This window comes from Thunnus albacares, chromosome 9 (assembly GCF_914725855.1).
Source record: "Thunnus albacares chromosome 9, fThuAlb1.1, whole genome shotgun sequence".
NCBI lineage: Eukaryota > Metazoa > Chordata > Actinopteri > Scombriformes > Scombridae > Thunnus > Thunnus albacares.
Window position 1 is genome coordinate 28854109 of NC_058114.1, and position 27590 is coordinate 28881698.

Here is a 27590-nt window from a genome sequence, read left to right on the forward strand (position 1 = left end):
ATATTGTTAAAACTGGTTCCCTTCTTGTCAGATCATACTGTAGATCTTAGGCTGTGTTGAAAAGATTTACTATAAAATGATTTCTTACCAACAAAAAAACTTTTAATTAATCTCAAAACAAATATGTTTACTCTCAGGAAAACACACTAGTATTGTAAGCACTCTAGCTTTTGTAGTAGGGCTGGGTAGAGTTTGAATTGTTTGATGCCGTTGCTAACTTGATACCTGAGTTTTAATACCAGTACCACAATATCAACTAAGTATCTTATATTACTACATATAAACATGTTGGTTTTAAAATTTAACAAAGTCCAAACTTCTGAAATGTTTTTTTTATGTTTAAACAGAATAAAATAAAGTATAAAATTAACAAAACTTTAATTCAAATCAGGCAATATCTTATCAACAAATAAGTAAACAAGGCTAAGAATCTGGCAAAGCAATTTCTGTACTTGACAGTTGCTACAGACAGTTCAATTCACTCTTCATGAAGTATTTAAGTTTGATACCCAGCCCTAATAGTATATAACTACAAACCATACAAAAATATCAAAAGCATGACACAAGCAACTACTCAAAATCAAAAATCTCCGCTTCTTTCTCTTTCCAAAAAGCAAAACTGCGGTCAATGTATTTACAAATTTCTTCGTTACTAAAACTGGAAATGTCAGTTCCACTCTTGAGCATGCTCTCATCAGGTGTAGGTGACTGGACGATGACTTTAGGGACCTGTCTGATCTCTGGAAGGCTGCGTTTCTCCACCACTGCAGTGCTTTCAGATGTACTCGCAGTGTTCCCAAAGAACTTTACTTTAATGTCCTCAAAGCCATCCTTCCACTCGCGGTTCCCAGCCTCAATGTCCTGTATGACAGCCTTGTGGAAGTCCCTGACCAGCTCCCAGGGAAAGCTCCCGACGTGGTCGAACACCTCAAAACACAGCAGGTGCCTCATTTTGCGCTCGTCCACAGGCAGTTCCAACTCCAGAATGTGAAAGTAGCCGAGCATGAAGAGATCCAGGGTCAGCTTGTCGTACTCCACCGGCACACCATCCAGGCGAGGTAGGAACTGCTCTGGGGAGTAGAGGGCTTTCTGCCTGTGGAGCCTGTGGATAACACAGCATAGTTATTCAAAATGTATAAACACTTGGCTCTAACTAAAGATTATTTTCATTATTGATCATCTATCAAATATTCTTCAACTGATTAGTCTTTTCAGAAAATAGCTAAAAATGCCCATCACAATTTCCCAGAGCCTAAGGTGATGTCTTGTCTTGACAATCAATTTACAACCATTAAAAAAGAAAAATCAGCAAATCCTTGAGATTTGAGAGGCTTAACCACCAAATATTTGACATTTTGCCTTGATAATTGTTAAAATAATGTATTACTTATCTGTCCACTGATGGATGGACTTCTATTGTTTTGTCAATCTGTTAAGCACTTTAAATTTCTTCTGTATGAGATTGTACTCTACAAATAAACTTGACTGACTTGACTTGATAATCAACCTATTGTTTCAGCACTACAGACAGCATTTCCAACCAAACTTTAATGCTGTACAATGGATGTTTTCTAAGTTGTATGCTGGAGGATATCTTACATTTTTTTTAAAAACTGAGAAAAGTTTAAGAACCTTATTTTAAAGCTGCATTAATTATTTTTTGGCCACTAGGGGGCAGAGTGACTCCAAAACAAGCCGAAAACAGGACATATTATCACCTTATGACTGAACTTGTTAGCAAACAGTTGTCTATTGTCTACATCTAGCTGACACGGAGCAACATTAGCATTCAGTTGAAGTCAAGTTTGTGTCTACCTGATGAATATAATGTATTCAATCTCCTTTTAACTCTGTTAAAAAATATCAGGGTTTGTAGCTTGCTAGCTAGTGTTAACAGTTGGTTAATCAGAGCTTGTTCATTGAAAACAGCTGCATGCAGCTGAAAAATGGGTTCATAAAAGCAGTGACACTGAACCAAAACAGTAAATTTGCAGCCCATAAAACCAGAACAATGAGCTCCAAAGAGGTTAAAAAGATATGTAGAGCTGTGGAGAACCAGTTGGCGTCAATTCTCTGTGGGTTCATCACACATTACACAGTAATTTGATCCATTGTTAATATAAAAAATATTGATTAATGGAGCTTTAACATGTGCTTGGGGTTGGTTGTATTACAAAGAACTAGTGTGATCACATCCTATTACAGAGACTGGAACATTTAATTGGCATTAGAGGTTTAAATCCTACTTATCAGATTGATTTCAGTTTGTACATGTAAACGATGAATCCTCCATGCACACAAAAGTTAGACATGGAGTTCCACAAGGTTCTGTGCTTGGACCAATACTATTCACCTTATATATGCTTCCTTTAGGTAATATTATTAGGAGACACTCCATAAATTTTCATTGCTATGCAGATGATACACAATTATATTTATCAATGAAGCCAGATGAATCCAATCAGTTAACTAAACACCAAGTATGTCTTAAGGACATAAAGACCTGGATGACCTGCAATTTTCTGCGACTTAACTCAGACAAAACTGAAGTTATTGTGCTTGGCCCTTAACACCTTAGAAACTCATTATCTAATGATATAGCTACTCTAGATGGCATTACCCTGGCCTCCAGCACCACCGTAAGGAATCTGGGACTTATCTTTGATCAGGATATGTCTTCAACTCCCACATAAAACAAATTTCAAGGACTGCCTTTTTTAAATTACGTAATATTGCAAAAATCAGGCACATCCTTTCTCAAAAAGATGCAGAAAAAATAGTCCACGCATTTGTTACTTCTAGGCTGAATTATTGCAATTCCTTATTATCAGGCTGCCCCAACAAGTCTCTAAAGACTGGTCCAGAATGCAGCTGCACGTATACTGACAAAAACTAACTCCCGTCTTAGCTTTGCTGCATTGGCTTCTGTAAAATTCAGAATTTAATTTAAAGTCCTTCTCCTCACCTACAAAGCTCTTAATGGTCTGGCACAATCATATCTTAAAGAGCTCATAATACCCTATTATCCCACTAGAACACTGCGCTCCCAGAATGCAGGCTTACTTGTGGTTTCTACAGGTTCCAAAAGTAGAATGGGAGGCAGAGCCTTCAGCTATCAGGCAGACACCCTCTCTACATTTAAGAGTAGGTTTAAAACTTTCCTTTTTAAAAAAAAGCTTATAGTTAGGGCCAACCAGGCTCGCCTTGGACCAATGCATGTTACTAACTTAGCTTCTTCCCCGGAGTTTTTTGTGCTTTCTTATCTCGAAGGAAACCCCGGTGTGTCCTTCTCCAGCTACTGTTATTATTGTTCTTATTCTGCTTCTCTGCCCCCCCCCCTCTCTCAACCCAACCTGTCAAGGCAGATGGCCGCCCACCAAGAGCCGGGTTCTGCTTGAGGTTTCTTCCCGTTAAAGGGGAGTTGTCCTTACTGCTGTCGCCAAGTACTTGCTCATGGGGGAATAGCTGGGTCTCTGTAAATTAAAGAGTACAGTCTAGACCTGCTCTATGTGAAAAGTGCCCTGAGATGACTTTTGTTGTGATTTGGCGCTATATAAATAAAATTGAATCAAATCGAATTGAATCGAATAGAATCGAATTAGGTGACCCTTTCCTGAAGATTTGTGTGTGCTATTGTTTAAGCTTTGGATAATTTGACAAAAACTCTGATCAAGTTTTGGTGAAAATTTGTCCTATGAAACTAGTTTGAGTACTGCAGGTGGAGTTGAGCAGTCTAATAAATACCATGAAGTGTGAACAAATTCTGCCCAGAAAGAGGAATGATAGTAAGTTATAAAGTCTTTGAGCCTTACCGGCGAATCTGTCTGGATGGAACACTGGAGATCATGTTCCTCCAGTTTCCCAGCATCTTGTTGACAGCACTCCTCTGCTTGAAGAAATGTCCCAGAGAACTGTTCATCATCTTCGACTGGGCGCTCTCCACACTGCCCTTTTGACCCGACCCAGATTTCTCATCCATCCCTGGGTTGCAGCCGCTGATCTTCCTCTCTGCTGCGTCCTTACTCTTCAGTGTCACAGTGTAGGCCGATTTCTTCCAGTGACCTAAGAACAGCACGACTATACGCTCTTTTCTGAGGCTGGTGGTCTCCAGAACATCTACAACGTTTTCATCATAGTCAATGCCGGAGTCACTGTTCTGGTCTGTTTCTGGGGCTGGATTCAAGACTTTAGGCTGTTTCTCTGACTCTATCATCTCAAGCTGTGTGGAGGAATTTAACACAACAGCCTCCTCTGGCTCATCTGACAAAGGTGAGTTCTGTGACTCAAAATTTGACTTCAGAGTCCTCACAGACACTCCAAACTGATGGATTTCATCCTCTATCCTCTCCCTGCGTCCCCTGGTGGAGTTCTGTCTGTCTGGAGTCTGAGAGAACACCGTGATCAGTTCGGTGTTGGGCATCTTGCAGTAGGGCTGATCTGTCAGGTTGCTCATGAGCAGAGACATGCTCTTTACGATGCCCGAGATTCGGCCGCACCACACAGGTAGAGGAACTTGACTCGTGAAGTTTCTGAATTGTGTGTTAACGGTGATGTTCACGATGGGGGCTGGCAGGATGTGCCGCAGCTCCTCAGCTAGACGAGCGAGCTCCAGCTCGTATCCTTCACAGTTCCTCTGCATGGAGACATTGGCAATCTGCTGCTCCAGATAGATGAGGTCATCCTCAGTCAGTAGCTCACCAGAGGGCCCCAGGATGGCATTGTGGGCTTGGGAATACCTCCAGCTGACTTTGGCATATCTGTTCCCATTTTCCTGTAAGAGAATAGGCAGATAATGCAGCATGTCACATGCAAGGTCTTGAAAGGTATACAATTACTAATGGCATGGGTGTGAGAAAAATACAATAATGATATGGTAAAACTGTAATCCAACCCTCAAAAATATGACTTAATGTGTTATGTGTTCAGTGATTTGTTACATGCAATTAAAAGTAAATGATGATGGTATTTCCAAGTGTTTTTCATAAGTTTTAGTAATGCATGTTTAGAATAGTATCAAAAAGTCAGACCACAATTTTTGCTTTGCTCATTGTGGTCTAGTTAGGTTCACTAAGCATTTGTTTAGGAGAGGATATGATTTAAAACAGGCTGTACAATAGATCTCTAAAGAAAAGTGCCACTTTTTAGTGGCAAAATACAGTTGCTGCTGTTGTTCTGGAAACATTGTTACATTACCCAAAAACTTTTCAACAAAATTAGTTCCAGAATACAAAATGAAGTAAAAACAGGGCATGCTAATGCAGAATCAAGCTTCATTTTTTATCTGTGAACTGCTTAAGAAGGGAAGATGTGCTGAAACATCGATCTTTAGAATTCAGAATGAAAAGACTGCAACAGAGTTATGAGTGTGCGGCTTTCATCTCCTTTTTTTCCACCTTTTGCCTGCAAGCCAGTACCTCCCTGGGATCGGTGTAAGTTTTCCTTCAGTTCTTCATTTTTTGCCTGTAACAACTAACCTACATAGTCCAATCATCACTGACACACTGCCCTAGAGTCAAGACTCTCAGTGGACATTTTCAATACTAAACTATGTTCCTGAGATGTAGTGTAGAGTATTATCTCTGTAATTCACTGAGCCAAGCTGTTCACAACTTGTGTGCTACATCTACTTTTACGACAGGTTTGTAAAATTTACATAAATGTATACATTTGCGTACATTCATAATTTAACCATCTTTGGAAAGACATTACCTTTCTCCTCTGATCCTCCTCGTCCAGCAGCCTGGCCTGCAGCTGCCTCACCATGACTTGCCTTTTCCACTCAGCAATGGGAGAGCCTCTCTCATCGTGGGTGGGCACCAGGTAGTCGATGTCTGACAGGTTGGCCTGCTCAGTGGGCAGGACCACCATCTTATTCTACAGAAGACAAAGAGCAAAGATGCTGGACAAACGGAAAACCTACAAAGGAAGTGTGTACAGAGTAAGAAAGCTTATTGCGCTTACACCTTGTCCGGTAAAGACTCCTGATATCCCTGTCTGTTTCAAAGATTTAATGGACTTCATATCGCCAAGAAGTTTTCTTTCAGCCAGGAGGTTTGTTTCAGGCAACGTCATCTTCTCAGCGGAGACTGTTATCTCACTCCCAGCGGCCTTCGGCTGATTGAAAACTTTAATAACTGAAACGCAAATCATTAGCAGTCTCTGTTTGAATGTAGTTTAATAAAAATATATTTGTTTTCATTAAGCAGTGACTTAAAGAACCTATTGAATGCTTTAAATTGGAAAAAGAGAGATTAAATTAGATAAACAGAAACGTTTCTCTCACCGGATGTTGCGATTTGAACCTGCTCCATTCGACTAACAGTGGCTTTCTCAGGCATTGCAGGTGTGGATGAAGCAGTAGGTAAAGGAGGTGCAGGAGGGGGCTGAGGGTATCTCGCCTGGGGGGGCTCCTCACTCTCAGGTTGCTAATTTGGACAATAAAGGGGAAAAGGTCTGATTGCTTTGGATTAAAATATGAAATTATGAAGAAAGGAGAACAATGTGAAACAGTAAACTACCTTTAAACTATCCATGCGTGTGTTACCACTGTGACTGTCGCTGCATGTATCACTCAGGCACCCGTAATAGTCCTCCCTGCTGCGCTGCAACACCACGGCCGGCTTCACCTTCACTTCTTCCTCCACCGGAGTGATCACCTCGATGGGCTTATCTGCACAGGGCGTCTGCAGATATCAAAGTCACATTTACTACTATAAAGACCTTTTTAAGACTAAAATATAATGAAATGCATGTAAAATCATGAGGTTTGAGATGACAGGTGGCAAGAGCTGGGGCGATACAGTTTTTCTCCTTTGTAAGAAACAAAAGTCTGTTTCTGAGAACAGAACACCCAAACACCAAAAGTGTTTTTCCATTTGAAAAACAGGCGTGTTCTTAAAACTCCTCATGTAGTTCACAAAATCCAATAGAAAATTATCAAAAAGTGTCTAAATAGAAAATACTGTAACAACAAACTCCTCACTTAGGACAGTTTAAATCTGCAGTCATTTAGCAGCTATAAACAACTGAAAGTGTTTACATCTCCATATCTGTCTTGTCATTACTATCATATCACATCACACCTACAGTACTGTAACATTCGCCCTTGTTTGTGTGATAAATCCAACCTTGGCGCAGAGAGCCTGACCTAGGCATGAGGTTTGTATTTGTATATTTTCCAACGCCATAGTGAAGAAATATCTCACTGTGGAAGAGAGACCAATCGTTGGATGGGGTTGGAGCCTCTGCTGAACTGCAGACCTCACGTTGTCCAACATGACTAACAAAGTTGAAAGGCTGTTGTTCTTCCCACAGTGAATAAGACAACACCATTCAGTGTCTGTCTCACTTGTGTTAAATATTTTGCAAACCAGTTTTACATTTTTGTGGAAAGAAAAGAAAACTGTGTGAAAAGAAAACAGAAGTCATTAAGAGTTATGTGAATGCATCTGTAGCTGTGATGACTACATCTTAAAACACAGTTGGGGTCAAGTCATCTGAGAAAAATTGTGCTGGGACCACAGAGAGGCCACCATTTCCTCCATAAATATGTATTTTTGTAGTACAGTCAGAGCCAATAATCTTACATGTATTCTTTGTTTTTTGTTTTTTTTACATTTTGGCTCATAAGCGTCTGAGCACTAACTGATGTAGAAAAAAAAGTTGAGACAAAATGGTACATTTTTTGATTGTTGTACAGAAAAAACTGACTTGAGGAAGGTTATTTCCCTTTCTTTTGTTGTCAAAGATACAATATGTCTCACTGACCATACAGTACTCTAAGTACTGCAGGTAGTATATATTCTGTTTTAGCCCATGTATGTATACAATAGGATATAGGGCACATTTTAGAACATACTAGGAAGTTATTTTTGTGGGAGATAGAAAGGTAGAATTGTTTGTTTGCACCAGTAGCCAGTAGTAGGATTTGCTTGGATTGGTCTCTATAGGTCAGTATGACATGTACTGTATTACTTAAAGGAAAGGAGTTTATATACTATCACAAATGTATATTTTGCTGGTGAAGCAATTATCGAATTCAAAACAAAAAAAAGAAATGAATGAATAGGCTAAATAATGTGATAAATATCAGAAAATGTCAATAAATTCAGATTTACTGCATTTTAATGACTTTTAAAGCCTGGAGACATGCAGTACAAAAGACAAAAGAAAAAAAAAAAAACAAGTGCATGGGATAGTAAGCAACCTTGAATACATTGGCAACATTTCACACCACTCTAGAGAGGATGTCGGATGTATGGAAACATTTAGATCCCCCCTTTAATGAACCTGCATTGTCTTAATGCACTCCATGCAGAATGCATATCAAATTCAGCTCTCCAAGGACATTATTAGTAACCAAAACATCAAAGGCAGCACTAATATGCTGCTGCATGCTGTTGTGCTTTGTGTCCATGAGGTGGTCCTTGCCATTTCCTCTCACGTGGCACTTTGATGTCGAACAGCACGAAATATGCTGTGACACTGCTCGGGCGGAGGAATAAACTTCCCAGAAGTTGTGCAATCCATAAATAGATAAACGAGGGGGCTGGGAAATGGGTGGTGGTGATGGTGGGAAGGGGAGGGGGCAGGGGGATTCCTTTGTGACCCTTCTCAGTTCAATGTCCTAAAAGTTACAGTGAACTACTCCTCATGTGTGTGTTTGTGTGTCTGTGTGTGTGTGTGTGTGTGTGAGTGTATGTGTGTGTTTAATTAGACCCAGTGGCCAGAGAGAGAGCATTTGGTTTTCATCAGCACCCCTCACAATTGCCACGCAGATATAGATAGCCTAACCCTGTTTTGGCCTGGATCCACTCTCTCTCTATCAAAGACCACAAAGACCCCGATCACAACAGATTAGGAGCCAAGAGTTAAGAAACAGCTACTCAGCACTGTCTCGTAGTCGGACATGCAGTACCAGCAAGCTGCGGTCCCCCGTGGGAAGAGCCATAAGAGAGTTTAAGTATTTCAGAACACCATGTGTATTTAAGAAACATGTCTTGAAAATTCGGCGCTCTGGAATCAATCATTAAAACAACCTGCTTCCATGTGAAATATTCACCTTCTTGGTGATAAATTGCAATGTGGAATGTATACAGCGGGTGTACATTATACACAGAACACTGTAGTGTAAATACATGTCCACTCACATGTTAAAATGCTCTCAGGTTTCCTGCACAGAGGAATTGCTTGTGGGGCTAATAAATGACGGACGCAATGTTTTTGCCAACATTTACAGCTTTTCTGCATCTACTGTAGCTGAACAAGACAAATGACAGTATTTGTTTCAAACTGTAACAACAACATCAGAAAACTATATCTAGCAACGGTGCAAGATTTAAAAAAGTAACAAAAAATTGTGTAATTTGTAAAAACCAACAAAGACAAACTATATTAAGGTAATGATGTGAGACATGAGCCCAGAGTATTAGTCATGCCTAACCGTAAGAGGCTATAACTGATCAGAAAATAGGTAAAATGCTGCCAAAACATCTTCCAGCAAGTGCCTCTTTAGCAGAAATTACAAAACTCTCCATTCATTTAACAAAAATAATTACTCAGCCTGCTCTGACACTCCCACGTTTAAAGAAAAATTAAGTTATAAAGCACAACAGGAGTAAAAAAACAAGCAAAGTGCAGGATAAAAAAGTACAAATAATAGTGAAAGCAATCAATAAACCAACCTGAAAACTCACTAACCTTGACCTTGAATATTTCTCCCAGTGCACACCGGCACAACTTCACAGCACGGTGAAACTACGGAGAAGCAGACTCGTGGAGCCAGGTACCCGGGGTAGCTGCTCCCTGTTGCGGATGCTACACTATCTAAAGATCACCGACCACTCGTTTGACACCATCATCTCTGCCAGTGGCCAAGGGCCGCCAGGCAATAAACAATAAACTCTGATCGGAGAATGCTGTTAATAATTAAGGTAAAGGATAGGATGGCTCGGTAATGTCACTAATGCATGGACAAACCAATGGCCATGTTGTTGCACGAAGGGAGGTATCAGCGGAAGACTTGTCAAAGCAGCTGGAAAAGAGACATTTTATCCATGCGTGTGCAGGTGATTTTTCCACTTGGGACAATTGATTGAGTGAACTAATTCATCAAGCTTTTTTTTTTTTCTCTCTACCTGAGGTGATTAATAAAACGTGAGAGTGGAAACACAACGTGACACCGTGAGCCTGAACGGATGATTCTGACTGTTAGTGTGGAAAACTTTACAACAACAAGCTTTAGGCTGATGCACACTGTGGCCAATTAATCGACGAACAGGAAATTAATCAGCAACTATTTTGACTATCGGTTAATTGTTTAGGTCCTTATTTAAGCAAAAATGCCAAAAATTTGATGGTTTCAGGATCTCGAATTTAAGTTTTTGCTGTTTTTCCTTGTTTTATATTCCAGAAATTTAAGATATTTGAGTTGTTTGGACAAAATAAGACATTTGATGATGTCACAGTGGAAATTTTGATGGGCATTTTTCAGTGTTTTGATGTTTTATAAACCAAAATGATGAGAAAATAATCGTAAGATTAATCAATAATGAAAATAATTAGTTGCAGCCCTAGCCACATTATTCAGGATTTTGTGACTAATCTACCAATTTCCAAATAAATATGACCTTAGCCTCATCAAATGTGAGGCATGCCAACATCCTGGCTGGAAAGAAGTTTTGAATAAAAACAAAAAGATAGCTAGAGATTTGAACATCTTGGCATGACGTGGTTTTCGAGTTGAAAATGAAAAGGGTAACACAGTAGGTATTTGATCTGGATTTTTATAGCACTGTAATATATCTGCCAATCCGCGATAAAACTGCCAGGCTTTAAGATTCAGATAGATCCACAAACCTGATGTGAGAGAGGATGTTGAGAAGTATATCTTTATTTTATCTCTGATGGAATGAAGAACACACAAAAAAAGATATTTTAAGTAGGCGCTGATGCAGAAAGCTATTATAACATGTGTTTTGCTTCTTACTGTAAAAAAACCAAGAAAGAAATTTAGACTATGTCCTAAAAAACAGTGATGAATGTGACTGCAATGTGTTTCTGTCATCCAAGTATTCTAAAAATACCATTCTCAAACAACAGTATCTTTGGCTGTGAGAGAGGAGCAAAAGCCACAAATGTGTGTGAAGTAAACCTCACGCCACGCACTGTTTATTTGATTGCAGCTGTTCCCGAGATGCGAGATGAGGAAGAGCGGTTGACGCCGCTGAACGAGTCTGACCTCGTTGTGAATGATCCAAACATGCAGAGAGGCCAAATACGCAGCTCCCCCGGTCAATGTCCCAACTCATTTAGGTCGCTGCTCGGAAATGAGATTATCTGACTGACACTTTAGAACCGATGAAACCTGTGATCTACGCTGCGCTTTACAAACGTGAAACACCAGCAGACTTGTAATTAAAACACTACTACTTGTACGTCTTATCTCTGGCACAGAAGGTTTTCAAAGCATCCCTGTAGGTTCCCCAAATATTATGAGGGTTTTAATCAATTAACTGCTACTTCAGGTGCTCTATCAGATGACCCTTTGTTCAAATCAAGCCCCAGTTTGCGTGTCCAACTCGTACACTGACAAGAAACATAATACACCATTCTGTCTGCTACTAACAGTGCATAGTATCCAGAGGTGACAATCATAGCACTTCCCAGTCTCTGGAAAAAAACATGACACACAATCAAACGTGTGTTTGAAGCCAATGACATCCTGCTCTCCAAGTCCACAGAGGGATAGAGTTGCCAGTCGCAGGCATCAGAATGGTGAAAACACTGAAACTTAAGCTCGTGGATCTCATAACGAACTCAGCCTCTGGGCCTTCCACCTGAGCCGCTGGAGAGGGGTAACTGATAGGCCCTTAGCTGGCGGCGGCTTCGGCTGCGTTCGACGCCGCAGCGGCCCCTGTGCTAATTAGCTCTCCACTGTTGACGGGAGGATTATTTCTGAAGGGAGGGAGGGGGGCTTAGCAGCCACGCCTCGCTGACTCTCTATCATCATCCTCTTCATGTATGATTGCTGCTATTCTCCGCTGACTTATTAATGGCTTCTATTGGCCGACAGCTTTCGTTACTCTGCTGTGTACGTCGCTGTGTCGTCTGCGCTATAGGCGGCGAGTGAAGTGTGATGAGGAGGAACGACGACAGGCTGCAGGTGGGCAGCTGCGAGGCTTTAAGGTGCAACAAGTCTGCTGACAGAGTGGTCCCCATCGGCTCTTTCAATTAACAGCATTCTCTATTTCCTGTTTTAAATCAACTCCGCAAGCTCACGTTTCAGTATCAGTATCAACTGTAATCCTCTGAACCTAATTATTATTCTGCCATTTGATTAAAAACAATAAAAATATAAGTGTATTAAAGCAGGCTGCACACAGCAAACTTAATAATTTGAGTTCAATGCAGGCGTTGCTGATCCCTGACTTGAACAGGCAAAACCAACACAAACAACGTGTTAACACTGAAATATTCATCAACCAGATTAAGGAGTGTTGTGCTTTCAGAGCAAAACAAAAGAGCTAATCTCAGAGAGTCCTCTGTGGCAAACAGAGAATGAAGATTCTCCTCCAGCACTCACGGCATCATGGCTTGTAATGCCTTATTAAGCACATCGTCCTCCACTTTCTAGACCTCTTAAACTGAGAGCACACAATCAAGCTGAGCGAAAGACAACAGGCTCTGGAGAGGGACAGGCTTGACCGGAATGAAATACATGACACAAACGAGAAAATGATTCACTGAGAATCCAAGATCATCCAGATGTTTGCTGTTGACCGTATTCCCGATTCCAGCTTTGATATTCATGCCAAGGTAAACAGCTGGGCAGTACTGACACAGAGGACACAAAGCAGGAAAATGTGCAAAATAAAATATACTGCAAGTGAAACAGAGAGAGCTTACATTTTTCTCCATGGCACGGAGATATCTGGCACATTCATGGTGTCCATTATACTCTGCCAAGTCTGCTGCTGTGAACCCATCAATATCCTGGTCTGAAGGGTTCGCTTGATTGGCCAACAGGATCTTACAGCACTGAGTGAAGGAACAGGGAAAGATAAGTCGACCATGAAACAAGAGAATGTATAAAATGTTGTTTTATGAATACTGTTTATTTGAACAAGATAAGACAGAATCAGTAAAAAGGACAAAGGGAAACTTAAGATCAAAGTTGGGGCCAACCTTCAGCTCTCCGTTCTCAGCAGCATCATGAAGTGGGGTCCCTCCCCAGTAATCCGTGATGACCTTTGAACCCATGTGAAGCAGCCTCTCCAAGATGCAATAGTGCCCCCTGCTGGCAGCAAAGTGCAGAGCAGTTGCTCCATCTCTGTCTTGGCAGGACAGACTGACATCAGTACAGGTTACCTATTTGGAGTTGAAGAAAAAAGTTGTAAGTGATTAAAAAAGAACAAAAAAAAAAACCACTTAGTAATAATTTTACTTAGATTTGTGCTCCCCTACTGACCAGCCACACCACTACAGCCTGGTGGCCCATGTGAGCAGCAGCATGCAGGCAGGTCATGCCATCATGGGCCCTCAGGTGGACATCAGCTCCACAGTCCTTCACAAGGTACTCCACCACGTGCAGGTGCCCTTCCTGGCAGGCCAGGTACAACGGGGTAGCACCGATACCTGTCTGGTGATTCACACACCTGTACTCCAACATACATCAACAGCAGATGAGGTTAGGTTACCAGTATCAGCCAATAACTGTGTGTAAACATATTGTCAGTATTGGGACCAATATAAAAAACAGATATATAAAACATATAACACACATACACATAAATATATATATTTTTTAATGATATATATGTATACCCTATATCTAAAAAAAAACTTGTTTTAACCATAACAGGCTTTGTGTGTGACAGTCAGCATCTTATGAAGAAGTCCTCAAGAACAAACAAGATGTAGATAAAATGGTTTACAGAATGATTCAAAATGCAAAATGTGCCCTATGTTTGAGTTGAAATTTGTGCTTAATCAGTGAATGCAAAGACCTGATGGTTCAGAAGTGCACCAAGACTACTATAAATAGAGAAGATTATTTTAATAAAGTAATGGTAGTGCTGGAAAAAAAAAGTACAGAGCACATTATAAAGGAAATTAAAAAATTAAAAAGAGAATAAATTAAAGATCAAAATAACAAATAGCACAAATACAAAATATTGTGAGTGTAGTTCCATACATAAAATCATTCTATAAAAGCACAAGCGTTTTAACAAGTGTTTTAAAGAACAACATTGGAGCTCAGATATTGTCTCTGGACAGGCTAAGTATTGCAGATTTTGTGTTTTTTGGTACTCCATGATGCAGATGGATATAGCAACACTAACATTATGGATATTAAAGATCTATTCTAAAAGAAAAATAAGTGTAAAGATATCTCATTGGCATCTCATTGTTTGTTTGTTATTTGAAGAACCAAAGATCCAAAACCATTTTAGCTTGTGTCTGTCTACAAGCCTGTGGGGGTGTTACATTGACGTACATACTGTACTCCAACAACCTCAAGGCTGACATGTGATCGACAGAGTCTCGGCATGTATTATTCACAAGTTACTGATGTTCACATGTGATAGTCTGACCCTGCCATGCGTCATGCAAATTACAGTCATACTCTCCTGTAACAAGGAGATGAAGCAGGAAGAGCAACATATCTTTATCTGATCCTTACTACGTGCCACTGTCTCATGTTTAGGAGATGGAGGAGACATGGGATTCGGGGATGGGGTTAAAATTTCATTTGTTCACCTTCCCATCTGGACGGGTGCCACCTAATGTCATAAATTTATTTGTTTAATTATGAACTACCTCAAATAACGCACCTGTGTGTGTGTGTGTGTGTGTGTGAGCGAGAGAGTGGTATAAAGCTTCTCATCCAACTCTTGGAAAGAAAATGAATAAACATTCCCAAATTGCTGAACTATTCCTTTAAATTGTTTATACGTCTAGGACATACTGTTTCTACCAGGGATAGATATAGTTATTATGATGGTTAATAAGATGTTAATATGTTTCACAGTAAGATACCAAATAACCAGGTTATAATAAGTTTGTCTGCATTTTTTGTGATTATGTCACTGGGGGCAAAGGGGTGGATTCTTTTGGATACCACTCACCCAGGTGCCTGCTGGATGAGTAGTTTTAAACAGGTGAGGTCCCCATTGGCTGCAGCGTAGTGAGCAGATACTGCTCGGCAGTTTGTCTCCACCTCAGCTGCTCCTCCCACAGAGAGCAGCCACCTAATGACCTCCACGCAACCAAACCGAGCTGCGAGGTGGAGCGCAGTGGCACCAGCAGCATCCCGATCCTGGAAAGTTGGGAGTTAGATATACACAAATTGAACTTCACTATATTGTGCATTTCTTTTCCAAAACTACAGTAGAAATTCTCATGAGTACAACAAATTAAGGCATTTGATGGTCTCCTTTAGGAATCAGTAAGAAACAATAAGATATTAGATGTGTTCTTCACTTTAAAGCAGTATCCTGCAGATTAAATCTATGTTGTGTTGTGTCATTTTGAGAAACAACACAGATATACAGAAGGTAGATTTAACTAATAGCCAAGTACAGTGGGAGGGCCCCTCAAGCATCTGGACATAATTACACTTGCTACATAATACTAATGGATACCCGGTAAGTCAACACCATATGATGTAATGAGCTGGTAATACATCTGAAAAGGTAGTGTACAATACCTTTTACAACTGTAGTGATGTAACCGCGCTCTGGGATCAGTTAGATGAACATCTAAAGCCAAATACTGAATTTAGGCTCACACACAACTGAGTCGGTAGAAATTACCTGGAAAGCTAGACACGTGGCATCTCTCCAAGGCATTTGAGCTCTCAGGGTAAGTTTCTCTCTCTCTCTCTCTGCTCTCAGTGGATAAACTTACCTCAATGTTGCAGCCTCCTTGGTCCACCAGCCATTGCAGCTCCCGGATGTGTCCAGTAGCTGCAGCATCATGTGCTGGTGTGGCTCTGTTCAAGGCCCGGGCATGGGCTGTCAGACCCAGCTCGCTCACCAGGAACTTCAGGCACTCCAGGCGTCCACACCTCGCAGCATGGTGCACTGGGCCGGCACCTTGAGCATCAGTGATGTCAGGTGAGAGGTGACCAGAAGATGCTAGCTTCTTCAGGGTTGCGAGATCCCCTGCTCGAGCCGCCTGGATGGCCCGATGAAGCACCATCCCTGGCCCCTATGAGTATGTTATGGCACACAGAGCAAGCTCCCCAGAGCTGTCTGGATCCCAGCGTGTTATCATCTCTTTTTTTTCTCTCATGCACAAACTCCCATACAAGAACCAAAACTCACTGCCTCCTCCTGAGCCAGGAAAGCGACACCTGAGCAGCGGCCAGCTGGCCAGCATGGCCGTTGGGGAGAGAGGAGGGGAGGTTCAGAGCCAGTGAGATAGAAAGGTAATGAAAGACGGGTGGAGGCGCAGCACTCGCAGCCTCCTGCTCTCCTTTGTGAGGCGGTGACCATATGCTGGCACATGTACCCACGCCTCACTGGAGATGGGGGAGCTGAGGCAGGACGGAAATTTAAGTAACGGGAGAAGCCAGCGCCAAAGCATGGTGGACTACAATGAGCGTTATTTTTTACAACTATTTTAAAAATTGATCTCAGTGGGGACGACTAACCGGATGATAAATTTCTAAGATTAAAATCTGCCTGAGAAATCTGATGGTTGATTATTTTAAGTGAAAAAAATCATTAAAGCTGTATGTAAATATTTTATTTCAATAACACTCTCGCTGACTCCCGAAGGGTCAATTAGCTGATTAGCTACTCACATGACGTGATGGAAGCGGAGTATATTCATCTCTCCATAACATTATCCCTCGGGTCACTTTGAGTTCTTCCCTTTTATTAATTTATCAATATTAAATATTTCATCCATTTTACATGATCAGTTAATGTAAGAATTAACACATGATGCATTTTTAATTCTGTACATCCTTATTTGACCTACAGCATAACTGTGGTTTAAGCACATGAGGGCTGTCAGTCCATTTCCTCCAGCAGTTTCACGGTGTCCCTCAGATCCTCCACAGCTGCATCCACATCTGCTTTGGATGTCCCTCTGCCCACGCTCAACCTCAAGGCATTGGCTGCCACCTCTGAGGGGACGCCACAGTTCAGAAGGATATGGGAGGGCCTGTAGGAAAGACACAGCGCAGTGCCGGGTAGTTATGTAACTGCAGTCAATATGGTGTGAGGACATAACAGGTGAAAGAGGGGCTCTTTTACCTGTTTCCACTGTCCGAGTGGCAGGCGGCACCGACGCTGGCCAACAGCCTCTTACAGTTGGACAATACCCTCCAGCCTAAAGCGGGAGAGAGAGATTAATCATTCACAGCCTTTGTAGTTTACAAATAGCCCCGTACAGGTCATGAACTGCCTCTGACAAACATTGGTGTAGGGTTAGAGGACACTGTTTGGGGTGGCAGGCCCAAACAGACGTAGGGCAGTGACAGAAGAGTCATCACCTTGTAATGTTGGACCCAGGATGGACACGTTACATGTGTTGGGAAGGTTATCAGAGCCGGGGTAATGGCTGTTGAAGTGGATTTTGTCTTTAAAGACGGCCTGAAAAGGAAAACACACTGATGGGTGAACTACTGAATGTATGGGAAACAAGTAGCAGAACAAAAAACCCAATCAGATAACTTTACAATTACATAGTAAACTAATAACATTAGCATTTACAACTATTAAAATATTCAAATCGGAATCAAACTTACCTGCAGTCGTTCTTCCAAGTAAAGTTTGATACTTTGCATGTGACTCTCATAATCTGACAGATTGATGGTCACCAGTTCTGCAGCCTAACAGACACATAATAAATCATGAACTGTAAAAGTAGCATGCTATGATATGGTTGGTGTCTAACTAAAGAAACAATATCACTGACATTTGAATAAGTAACACATGAAGTTACTGATGAGATAGGAAAATGGTAGATAAGAAATTTTCCTTTATAAATCCAAAAATAAAGAAAAAACAAACTGATTTACAAAAAAAAGCCCCACTTTGTCACCAGTATGTGACAAAGTACATAGAATTTCTGCCCCTTTAACACACATGTAAGATACATCATCATTTATTAAACATCATGTGCTTCACATAGATTTGTTTTATTTCTAAGAGTGTGAAAGGCACACTGAAATGAGTGAAATAGGATTTCCTATATTGACTCTAAAAAGTCAGCAAGTCATTTTAGAGGTTAAATCACATGCGTGTGCTACACTGACACTTCTTCAATAAAGATTTGTAACTTTCTGCTTAACTGCGTTACCAAGACATTCATGTTTCATTTTAATATTCCACAATTAAATCAGGAAGAGAAAATCTCATTTACACACAAACATTGGTGAAAGCTTCTAAAGAAATGTTCTAAACCCTTTGAAAGTGTATCTGGTGAAAGAAACACATATATGGAGCAGGAAACCTACCTTTCCCAGACCAGCGATCATTGGCGTGTTTTCAGTGCTGCAATATTCAGAAAGAGAGAAATTAGACCCAAATGTTTCGATCTGCAGCTCTCTGATCTTGGCCACTGTTTTGTGCATACTTGGTATTTCAATGATGACAGTGTAGAAGATTACCCTGGTCTGAAGTTCCTCTCCTGTCCTCCTCCAAACAGCATCGGATACAACGGCGTTCTCGTTCCAGGGCTGTTCACATACAAAGCACCGATCCGAGGGGCATAAAACTAAAAAATATAACAAAAGCTTTCTATAACATCTCTGCTCTGATGCAAAATCAAAATATTTTATATAGCAGATTCCTCACCTTGTGTCCTACTATGGTAAGGTAATCCACTCCCAGCTCACAGGCATCTACTCGGATTTTCCCCAGAGCCTGAGCAGCATCAGTGTGGAGCAGGATCCTGAGCTGCTGGTGCTGTTTGTTGAGAGACTTTATTCTCTGGCAGATCTCTTGGACTGGCTGACAGGAGGAACATGTTTCAGCATACAGTGACCGCAGGCTGTACTGTACACAGAGCTACTTTTCTTTTTTAAACTACTTCTTTTGTAACCTTGGAATTGCAGTGATGAATCCACATTTGATATACAATACAAGGAGGGATCTATCAGCTACTGTAGTGTAACTGTGAGGAATTGATGACTGATGGCAGCTTAGAAATGGGCCTCACCAGGATCAATTCCTCCTTTGGAAATTGACTGATTTACTATTTTAAGCTTTTTTTCCCCACTTTTTTTTTCTGGCTAGATGAAGTCGTAGTACTGTTACAAATATGCACGTCTACCTGAACAAACAAGAGGCCTTTAGGTTTTCCAAGCCTCGATTTCTTACCATGATGACTCCTGTCTCATTGTTGGCCAGCATGACGGAGATGAGACAAGTGTTGGGACGCACCGCGGCAATGATATCTTCCACCTCCACACGGGCTGTCACCTTAGACACAGGCACATACGTCACATCTGTGGCAAAAACATAGTTGGCCTCTGAGATTGAAATCAATGCACCATCATGTCAGGAAAGAGAGAGGCTGTAGAGAAGCTATTTCTGTTAGTTGTTATTAAAATAAAGATATAACTTGTTTAGTAAAAATATGATATTATCCTGGTATAAATCAAAATTAAACTGTGCAGGATTTTCTCTTACCTGCCTTGCCATCCCTCTGTAGGTGCTCAGCTGTTAGTTTGACCGAGTCATGTTCCACATTAGAGGTGATGATGTGAGGAAGGCCACTGCTTCCGTTCTGGTGCCCTTCATCTCGCTCTGCAGCTCTGCAGTTTCTCCTGAAGTGCTCTATAGCAGTGTGGAGCACCAGGTTATTGGCCTGAAAGAAGATAAGCCTGCTGTGAAACACTGGTGCAGCCATTATACTATTATTATTTTCGAAAATCAGACTTTTCGGGCACAAACAGAGTGGTTAGATTTACACTGTTACCTCTGTTCCACCTGAGGTGAAAATGATGTCCTCTGCTTTACCTCCAACCATTCTTGCCACATTCTCTCTGGATTGAGTAATGATTGTCTTGGCTTTGACACCTAGAAATACATATGAATTATAACAAGGCGTGTTAGGATGCTAAGATACAACATTATCGTGTGAGCACTGAAAACATAAAAGGGCAATTAGGGAAGGACATTGACATTTTGATGTATTCTTTACCTGCTATATAGGTGCTACTCGGGTTTCCCCAGGCTTCTTGTAGGGCTTCAGAAATCACTCCAATTACTTCTGGCTCCAGAGGCGTAGTGGCATTATAGTCCATGTAGATTCTATATTACATAAAGTGCATTACAGAGAATGTATTACGTTAAGCCTATATTTTATAATACATTAACTAAATAGGAGCACCCACACACTGAATCACAGCTCCATTTATTTTACTTAAGTTGAAACATTTGACCAACTACAGGTCTTCCTCATGCAAATACAAAGGATATAAGACATATATATATAGTCAAATGATCACCTGTCAAGAGATCATCACCATAAGAGAAAAAAACCAAACATTAATATGAAACATCCTACAAATAAGTCACAAAAAAATACAATGAAAATTTAAGAAAAATAAAGACTCACTGTATGTAGTTAAATTGTTTTTTGTATCCACCTTTTGTGGATGTGCACAGGACTACTGTGTTACATAATGCATTAACAAAGCATCAACACCTTGAAAATGATCAAATCTATCTAATCTTGCATTTACTTCATTAAAGCCTGTGAATTTGATTTGTAGTGAATACTTGACTTATACCAAATTACCAACCCAGTCTAAAACTTCTTACCTGTCCAGATTCATGTCTGAATGATGGAAGGTGTGTCCAGTGAAGGTGTGATCCTTTATCAAGGTGATGTCATCACATTGTTTAGCCATAGCTACTCCTAAGAAAAAAGAGACTCTTAGTAGTGTGTATCAATAGTTTTATTCTACTTGTGCAAGTAATAATAATAATAATAATAATACATTTAATTGGTATCACACTTTTCATTCATAGTGAAACTCAAAGTGCTACAGTATTATTAACATGGAACACACAACATAAAGAAAATAATAATTATAAGAGTTAAGATGAAGAAGTCTTCCTGAATAGAAAGGTTTTTAGGCCTAGAGTCTGTGGTCTGTGCTGCCCCATGTATAACCAATACAAACTAAATCACTGGATTTGTATTCAAATGCGTTGTACTTCTCCGCAGCACAACATTTATTTACATCTCTTAACTTTTTAGTACAAAGTGTTGGTTCTAATGTGTCAATGTGAAAGCTGGCTGGACAGCAGACCGAACAGCAAGTGTAGCTCAAGGTAAAATCAGGACAGGGTAATTACTGTCAGTTGTATACTCCATAATTGTACGATGCTGTAGTTAGCTTCCGATTCACAGCTTCAGATTTAGTGTTAAAGGTCCCATATTTTACACTTTTTCAGTGTTTAATATGAAGTCTTGATATCCATAAGAAGATGTTTTTTCTGGTTTTAAGTACCAAAAACCATCTCAATATAGTCTTACATCTCTATTAAGCTTCTCTCTGCTCTACCAAGAACAGGCTGCTTTATGTCTGCTCAACGCACCTCTCTTCTGATTGGCTGACTGTTTTCTGAGTGACGCATGCCCAAGCCAACCACAGGTAACGGATTGTAGCCTACTGCAGCTACTGCAAGTAAAACCAGGGTTCTGGGTAAAACTCACCGGTAAATTGTGATGGCCACCACTGAGGATAATGCTATCCAACCTTTGGAAAGCCATGCTATGACAAATTTGCTTCCTGACATCCAACAACTGCCAGCATTTCCTCCGCTATCTGTCTCTCCTCTGCTCCGCTCTGTGTGTGTGTATGTGTGTGAGCCCCGCCCTCAGTGGCACACAGAGAGCAGAGCAGAGGGGAGAAACTAGAACCACCATAAATGACAGCAAAAACGAGTACACATACATTAGGTAAATAACAAATAAACACACATATTTTGATATTTTGTTTCTTTCAGAAGGGGCCAGCTGCCCCTCCAAGGCAAATGCTGAGTGTATAGTTGTGACATCACAACATAACGGAAGTCCAAACAGCTCTTTTAAAGGCACAGTTTCACAGTTTCTGAGTAAAGCCTGTGTGCATTTCTCCAGGGACTGAGCATTTTGATACTTTCACAGTTTTTATATAGCACCTTGACATGCTTTATAATCAAAAAGAAATGGGAATCTATCTTTCTACAATATGGGACCTACTTGCACTTATGAAAGTGTTGATATCGTAGCAAAAAGCATCAATGCTTAAACCCACTTTCAGATTAGTTTTGTTTTATTTTGTTTTTGAAAACTGAGAAAAAGGGTGATTTCACTGACATTTCTCCATCCACACCACATTAGACAAGGTCCAGCTCAAAAACCACAATACTTAAGACTTGTCGAATCTGGACTAGATTACCAAAGAGACTCCAGAGACTCATTAAAACACAGTTTCAGATTTGTAAAAGCTTTATTCTGTTTGTGAAAAATGAACACATCAAACCAGGTCCAGATCAAAAACCACTATAGTCTTTTGTGTTTTCACAAACAGAATAAATGTTTCACAAATCTGAAAGTGGGTTTAAACCGCATTCAGGCTTTTGCTACGATGTCAACACTTTTTTCATAAGTGAGTGGTGAAAAAACGGAGAATCAGCCGCTAAATATCATTATTTATGTTTTCGAATAGGAAACTAACTTCAGCGTCGTATAATTGTCGACATAGTTATAACCAAGTAACGTTATTGTAAATAATGCGAACTGAGTATCTCATTATACACACTCGAAGCAATTATTTCAAATGTGTCCAGTCTCGTCTGTGATGTCCACGCTGTCAGCAGCTATCAGATAGCTTCCTGGTACCGAATATGCTTACAGAGTTTATTCAGAACAATGGAAACCTAAAACTGGCTCGTAATTGTAAAACTGAGACCAACCTGTGACCGTGTAGTCTCATGTAGCCACAACTATCTCCACACTTAACGTTAGTGACCGAGTTAAATGTTCAGCCAGCAGACGCTGCTGGGTAATATTTACTTTAGCTGGCGCTAGCTGCTACTGTACTGCTAACTCTTACTTGCTGGATAAGTAACATTTAACTGTTATTCATCCGCTTTCACTATGAGTCAGATATGTCCCCCTTCCTGTGGAAGGCAGGCTGAGTTTCTCTGGCTCTGTGTCTGACCGTCTCTGGCTCTGTGTCTGACCTTGTGAAGTGATGTGAAGATCCCGAATCTGTCAATCATTAGCTAGCTAACGCTGCTCCACTGGGTTGCCAAATTTCAAAGTGATACCTGCAATTAAAGATGTCATAAAACGGCCTAAAAGAAAGCTTGCAGAACAATACTCGTGTGTTCTTTATATACAGTGTATTATTTGTTATATGGCTAATGTTCTTATGTAGTAATGTAACGTTATAACGTTACACGAGCAAAGCCATTCGGTGTTTATTATGCCCAGGACAAGAATGCTTAAATAGGAAGGATAAAGTGTTACTGGCCTGGTTTGAAAATCCAGGAAAGTTATGATATTTTATGAGAGTCTGAAAGATTACGTGAATTAAAGTTGAGTGTAGATGAAGATTTAGAAGACTTACATTACGGTAGAAATGTATTTCAAACAGTCCCAATACGCCTAACAAGCCGACATGGCAACCCTAAATCCTGCTGCCATGGCAACAACCAGGAAACTGCAATACAGGCAGCGTTTATATTTCTATTGTGACTTTTCAGTCAGTTTACTACATTAAATAAAAAGTTATACTTTGTTTCAACTACATCATACATAAAATAATGTGTCAAAGCCCAATTCATGTATTTAATTATGATTTATAATGATATATAAGTGCTTCATAGAATTTGGTATCATAAAGAAACAGAAACTGTACTCTATAAGGAAGACAAGTCCATTACTTTGTGTTGCATAATTTCCATGTTTATTTCATATATGACAATGTGTTTAGTGTACACAAACATTTGACGCTAAACTCCAACACTCAGAGACACTGACTGAACTACTGCCCATTTGAGATTTTGTAAATGGGTGCAACTTTATGATTCACTGTTCACAGCAATCATGTTTATATACAATGCAAAAGAAGAAAAAGAAAGAGAAACATACTGGTGGAATTTGATAAGTTCGAAAAAAAAAAAAGATTAGATGTGGAAGCACAAAAATGTAAATGATGTTCATTCAAAGCGGAGGGATTAGAAAAAGTTGATTTTGTGAAGGCTGTCACAGAATGATGGTGAAGGTGTAGATGTTGAAATAAGAGTGAAAGTGTGACAGTAAGGTAACCTACAGCATTACTCTGTACAAGATGCAATGCTTTATGGGGCCATATTGAACTAACCCCCTCCACACATCAGTAGACATATTTATTACAGATATGTCTTTCAACCTCCATGGTTCCCTGATAATAACCTTACCTACAATCAATAAGGAACCAGACTGACCAGAAGACAAGTTAACATAAACACTCCAGCAGAATAAGTATTTTCAAATATCAATGTACATTCAGTGTGAAACTTTTGTGACTGCACCAACAAAACTTTGGTTGGCTCATGTGATGCACATTTAAAGGCCCAATGAAAACGAGAGGAATAACCTCAACATAGAGATCAGACTGGAGCAATCGAGGGCTCGTGTGTGGTGTTTTTTTTAATGACTGGGTTTTTAAAGGAAATGAGACAGAAATGAGTGGAGTGCTTGAGACAGTGTAATATGCAGTACAACAGGGTATTCCCTCAAAGATGATGCTATAGCTGGATAAAATACAACTGCAGTCTCTGCCAAGAAAGTATGTGAATGACTTGGATCATAACATTGATCAGCTTCTTGTTACACAACAAACAAAAGATAATAACAGACATTTTGATTAACCACAACTACTGTCAGTTGCGCATACATGTAAGGGGTGTAATATGTTTTGTCCACAACACACAGAATACTTTCCAATCTCAGGAACAAGGTATTGTATGGATTACATGAGCAGCAAGAACATATTGAATGGCTGTCACAAGTCAACCCCCCATTCAGGATTTACTGTACAATTAGATGCAGAGAAAGAAGAACATCTTTGCAATCTTGTGTAACAGTTACTTTGAGATGTTATCCTAGTATTTAAGTGAAATGTCACTACTGTCATTGAGTGCGCTCTCTAGGCTGGCTGACCTGATGCACGCTCATCAGTGCAACTTCACTAGTTTTGAACAGATTCAGTTTCATTGTCCATTTAAATAAGAAAATATGCAGCTGAAGAGATTAAAAAAGCAGCTTGCACTTTGACATTGTTGACAGCGTTGATTTTTTTTTTTACCATTCAAAGCATGATTCTTTAACAAATACAGACATGCGCTTGCTGACATGATAATCCTGAAATATGTTAAAGTTTTTTTAAACATTAGGTATACTCTGTGTTATGGAAATTCCATACTATATGACAGATAATTGCCATATTAGAAATATAAGAAGTGTAAATGGAACCTTTTTGTCTGAATATGTAACTGATGATGATGAAAAGCAGGAAAATGATGTGATATGATCAGCAGACACTTCCAAAACAGTATTATAGCAGCATGAAGGATGTAGTTTCAAAGCAACTGGTGCAGAGGCATACTGTACAGTATGATTGAAAAGAGAGGCACTACATTTAATCAATATACATATTCAGAAAACCAGTTTCTAATTCTGTACTGTGAGGAACAGTTTATACTTTTGATCATTTTACAAGGTAGCTTTGTGCAGCTAAGGAGGGACAGACCACCTTAATAATTTCTAACTAACAATGTACTGGTTTTGCCAGATGTTATGTGAGTTGGGTCAAAGGTCAGGTGTGACTATCCTAATCTTAAAGGGGATAGTATTATTCAAGTAATCTTCAGCATAAAGAAACCGGCCAATGTTTATCATTAAGTTATTCAATTATTTAAATAGCATTAAATGCACGGGGACGAGGTTGTATTATTGAAACATTTAAGGAACTCATATTAAAAAGTGCAGTGTGCAGAAATTGCACTGTACTACTACTTTAGAAATATAAATGTCTTTGTAAATAAATACATGCAGAAATAAATAATAAAAGCTGTTAAATATCTAAATATATCACATTTTAAAACAAATAAAATTCAGGTAGAGAATGAGATTAAATTGGGAGGATTAATACGATGACATTTGCTTACTTAAAGTGTGAATGTAGATACCCTCAGTGCTCCTACGAGTAGCTAAAACACGGACGTAGATTTATCAAAATGCCACAAGAACATGAAGTCTATGATGATATGCCATTCCCTTGCCAGGCTGTGTGTGCTGAAGTTTCTAAGAAGTCTTCGGAATAGGAGGCAGATTACTCAATGTCAGGATTCACAGACCAGAAAGAAAAGAGGAATATTTTTTAAAGAGATACATTAACTGTCGTTTTTTTTCTTTTTTTTTTCTTTTAGCGTGTATTTTCCAGCTGTACGTTGTATGCAAACCAGTTTAGACACTGTATATATAGCTGTAGAGTAGAGTAGAGAAGAATCTGCATGTTTTGTCTATTTACTGATGCGAATGTAGCAATGTGATCCTCACTGACATGGCAGCTTTAGGTAAAGATACATGTCACTGTATTTTTAAGGAGTAAATGTATAAGGCTTGATGTGTCACTGACAACAACTACAGTACATTACCATACGTATGTAATCTGAGATAAGAAACGGTTGCTACTTCCTCCGTTTTCTTCATTCGTCCAGCTATGAGTAAACTCCGGTACAGTACAGTGACAGCTTTTGAAGAGGCTCTTCAGACTATGAGACTCACACCGCAGCAAAGGCATGACACAAAATGGGCGCTCTTTAGGTGCTGAGGACACTAGTGATAAACTGAGGACGTACAGGGTAAAGATGGTTGTTGGTGACTGTGGTGGTGGGGACGGGGCTCAGCACAAGGGGAGGGATAAGGACAGGGACCTATTTACATCTTAGTCTTTGCGTTCATCTTTCTCTCATGAGATTTGTTCACATCCTCATCTGTCCGGCTCGTCTTCTCGATAGCTTTGACCTGAGAAGAGAAAATGTGTTAATATCAAAAGATAAGACATTTTTAAGTTTGTTTTTACTATTTACCTGTCAAAGTAGTTTTTTACCTGATAGTCCCAGCAAGGAGAGGATTAAACGCATACAGCCAGTCATGCATGTCTTTGTCATTAGTGGCTTGAAGCAATATTCCACGATGTTCTGTACACACGGCAAATGTGTTTGGGGTCTGTTGATGAAGGGAAAAAAAAGCTTCTTAAAGCACACCTGACATTTTGACCAATAAGAGAGCAGGAAGATGGGGTTTGGTAAATCACCTACCTTCAGCATCGCCTGCTGGTCCTCACTGTACTCAACTTGGGCTGAGGAGAGATTGAGAATAGCCCGCTCCACAGTGTCTCTCTCTGTGTTGTAGATATAGACGTACGGCCGCCGCACGACTACATAGCGCTTCACCCATCCGTTGGTGTGTGGCTCCAAGAAATGCAAGTAACCCTTCTTTGACACGATGGGGCTATGAAGATAGAGAGGTGAAATATTACCACATGTGAGACCAAGACAGATATTTCCACAGCTCAAAGT

General features: G+C 40.1%; 3 protein-coding genes across 17 annotated transcripts in view; all 3 read right to left on the reverse strand.

The window, feature by feature from the left end:
- Positions 1 to 77: 77 nt before the first annotated feature.
- On the reverse strand, positions 78 to 17069 carry LOC122989494 (espin-like protein). Of its 2 annotated transcripts, none has more exons than XM_044362431.1 (11): positions 16990 to 17069; positions 15129 to 15319; positions 13469 to 13655; positions 13186 to 13368; positions 12907 to 13038; positions 6519 to 6683; positions 6284 to 6425; positions 5962 to 6134; positions 5710 to 5874; positions 3813 to 4771; positions 78 to 1102 (listed from the first exon to the last, which is right to left on the reverse strand). In XM_044362431.1, exons 1-11 carry the CDS (start codon positions 17011 to 17013, stop codon positions 571 to 573), a joined length of 2853 nt encoding a protein of 950 aa, XP_044218366.1. In that variant the 5' UTR covers positions 17014 to 17069; the 3' UTR covers positions 78 to 570. The 2 variants fall into 2 exon arrangements, with proteins under 2 accessions (XP_044218366.1, XP_044218365.1); XM_044362430.1 differs by lacking the exon at positions 16990 to 17069 and adding an exon at positions 15910 to 16643.
- scly (selenocysteine lyase) overlaps positions 16731 to 27590 on the reverse strand; it is a 372304-nt gene continuing 361444 nt past the window's right edge. The window contains exons 1-14 of one of the 6 annotated variants that reach the window (XM_044362436.1): positions 23591 to 23670; positions 23202 to 23288; positions 20787 to 20883; positions 20164 to 20273; positions 19939 to 20039; positions 19650 to 19827; positions 19338 to 19465; positions 18813 to 18968; positions 18626 to 18732; positions 18473 to 18509; positions 17762 to 17845; positions 17507 to 17606; positions 17268 to 17343; positions 16731 to 17175 (exon numbers count right to left, since the gene is read on the reverse strand). In XM_044362436.1, the coding sequence (XP_044218371.1) occupies positions 17022 to 17175; positions 17268 to 17343; positions 17507 to 17606; positions 17762 to 17845; positions 18473 to 18509; positions 18626 to 18732; positions 18813 to 18968; positions 19338 to 19465; positions 19650 to 19827; positions 19939 to 20039; positions 20164 to 20273; positions 20787 to 20875 (1320 nt within the window). In that variant the 5' untranslated portion in view covers positions 20876 to 20883; positions 23202 to 23288; positions 23591 to 23670 and the 3' untranslated portion in view covers positions 16731 to 17021. The other 5 variants (XM_044362439.1, XM_044362440.1, XM_044362438.1 and 2 more) reach the window with 5 other exon arrangements.
- Positions 23907 to 27590, reverse strand: part of kif1aa (kinesin family member 1Aa) — a 40992-nt gene continuing 37308 nt past the window's right edge. For all 9 annotated transcript variants that reach the window (XM_044362414.1, XM_044362413.1, XM_044362410.1 and 6 more), the window contains 3 exons: positions 27330 to 27522; positions 27119 to 27237; positions 23907 to 27033 (listed from right to left, as the gene is read on the reverse strand). In XM_044362414.1, coding sequence (XP_044218349.1) covers positions 26991 to 27033; positions 27119 to 27237; positions 27330 to 27522 — 355 coding nt within the window. In that variant the 3' untranslated portion in view covers positions 23907 to 26990. The remainder of the gene's footprint in view (positions 27034 to 27118; positions 27238 to 27329; positions 27523 to 27590) is intronic.

What these genes read in the sequence shown, in the direction of transcription:
- LOC122989494 (XM_044362430.1), bottom strand. Translation starts at nt 16,203, where the DNA reads ATGGTGCTTCATCGGGCCATCCAGGCGGCTCGAGCAGGGGATCTCGCA. An exon ending in GGTTCAAATCGCAACATCCG is followed by an intron (nt 6,135 to 6,283) that starts GTGAGAGAAACG and finishes TTTGCGTTTCAG; the next exon opens with TTATTAAAGTTTTCAATCAG. An exon ending in CCATCCAGACAGATTCGCCG is followed by an intron (nt 1,103 to 3,812) that starts GTAAGGCTCAAA and finishes TGTTATCCACAG; the next exon opens with GCTCCACAGGCAGAAAGCCC.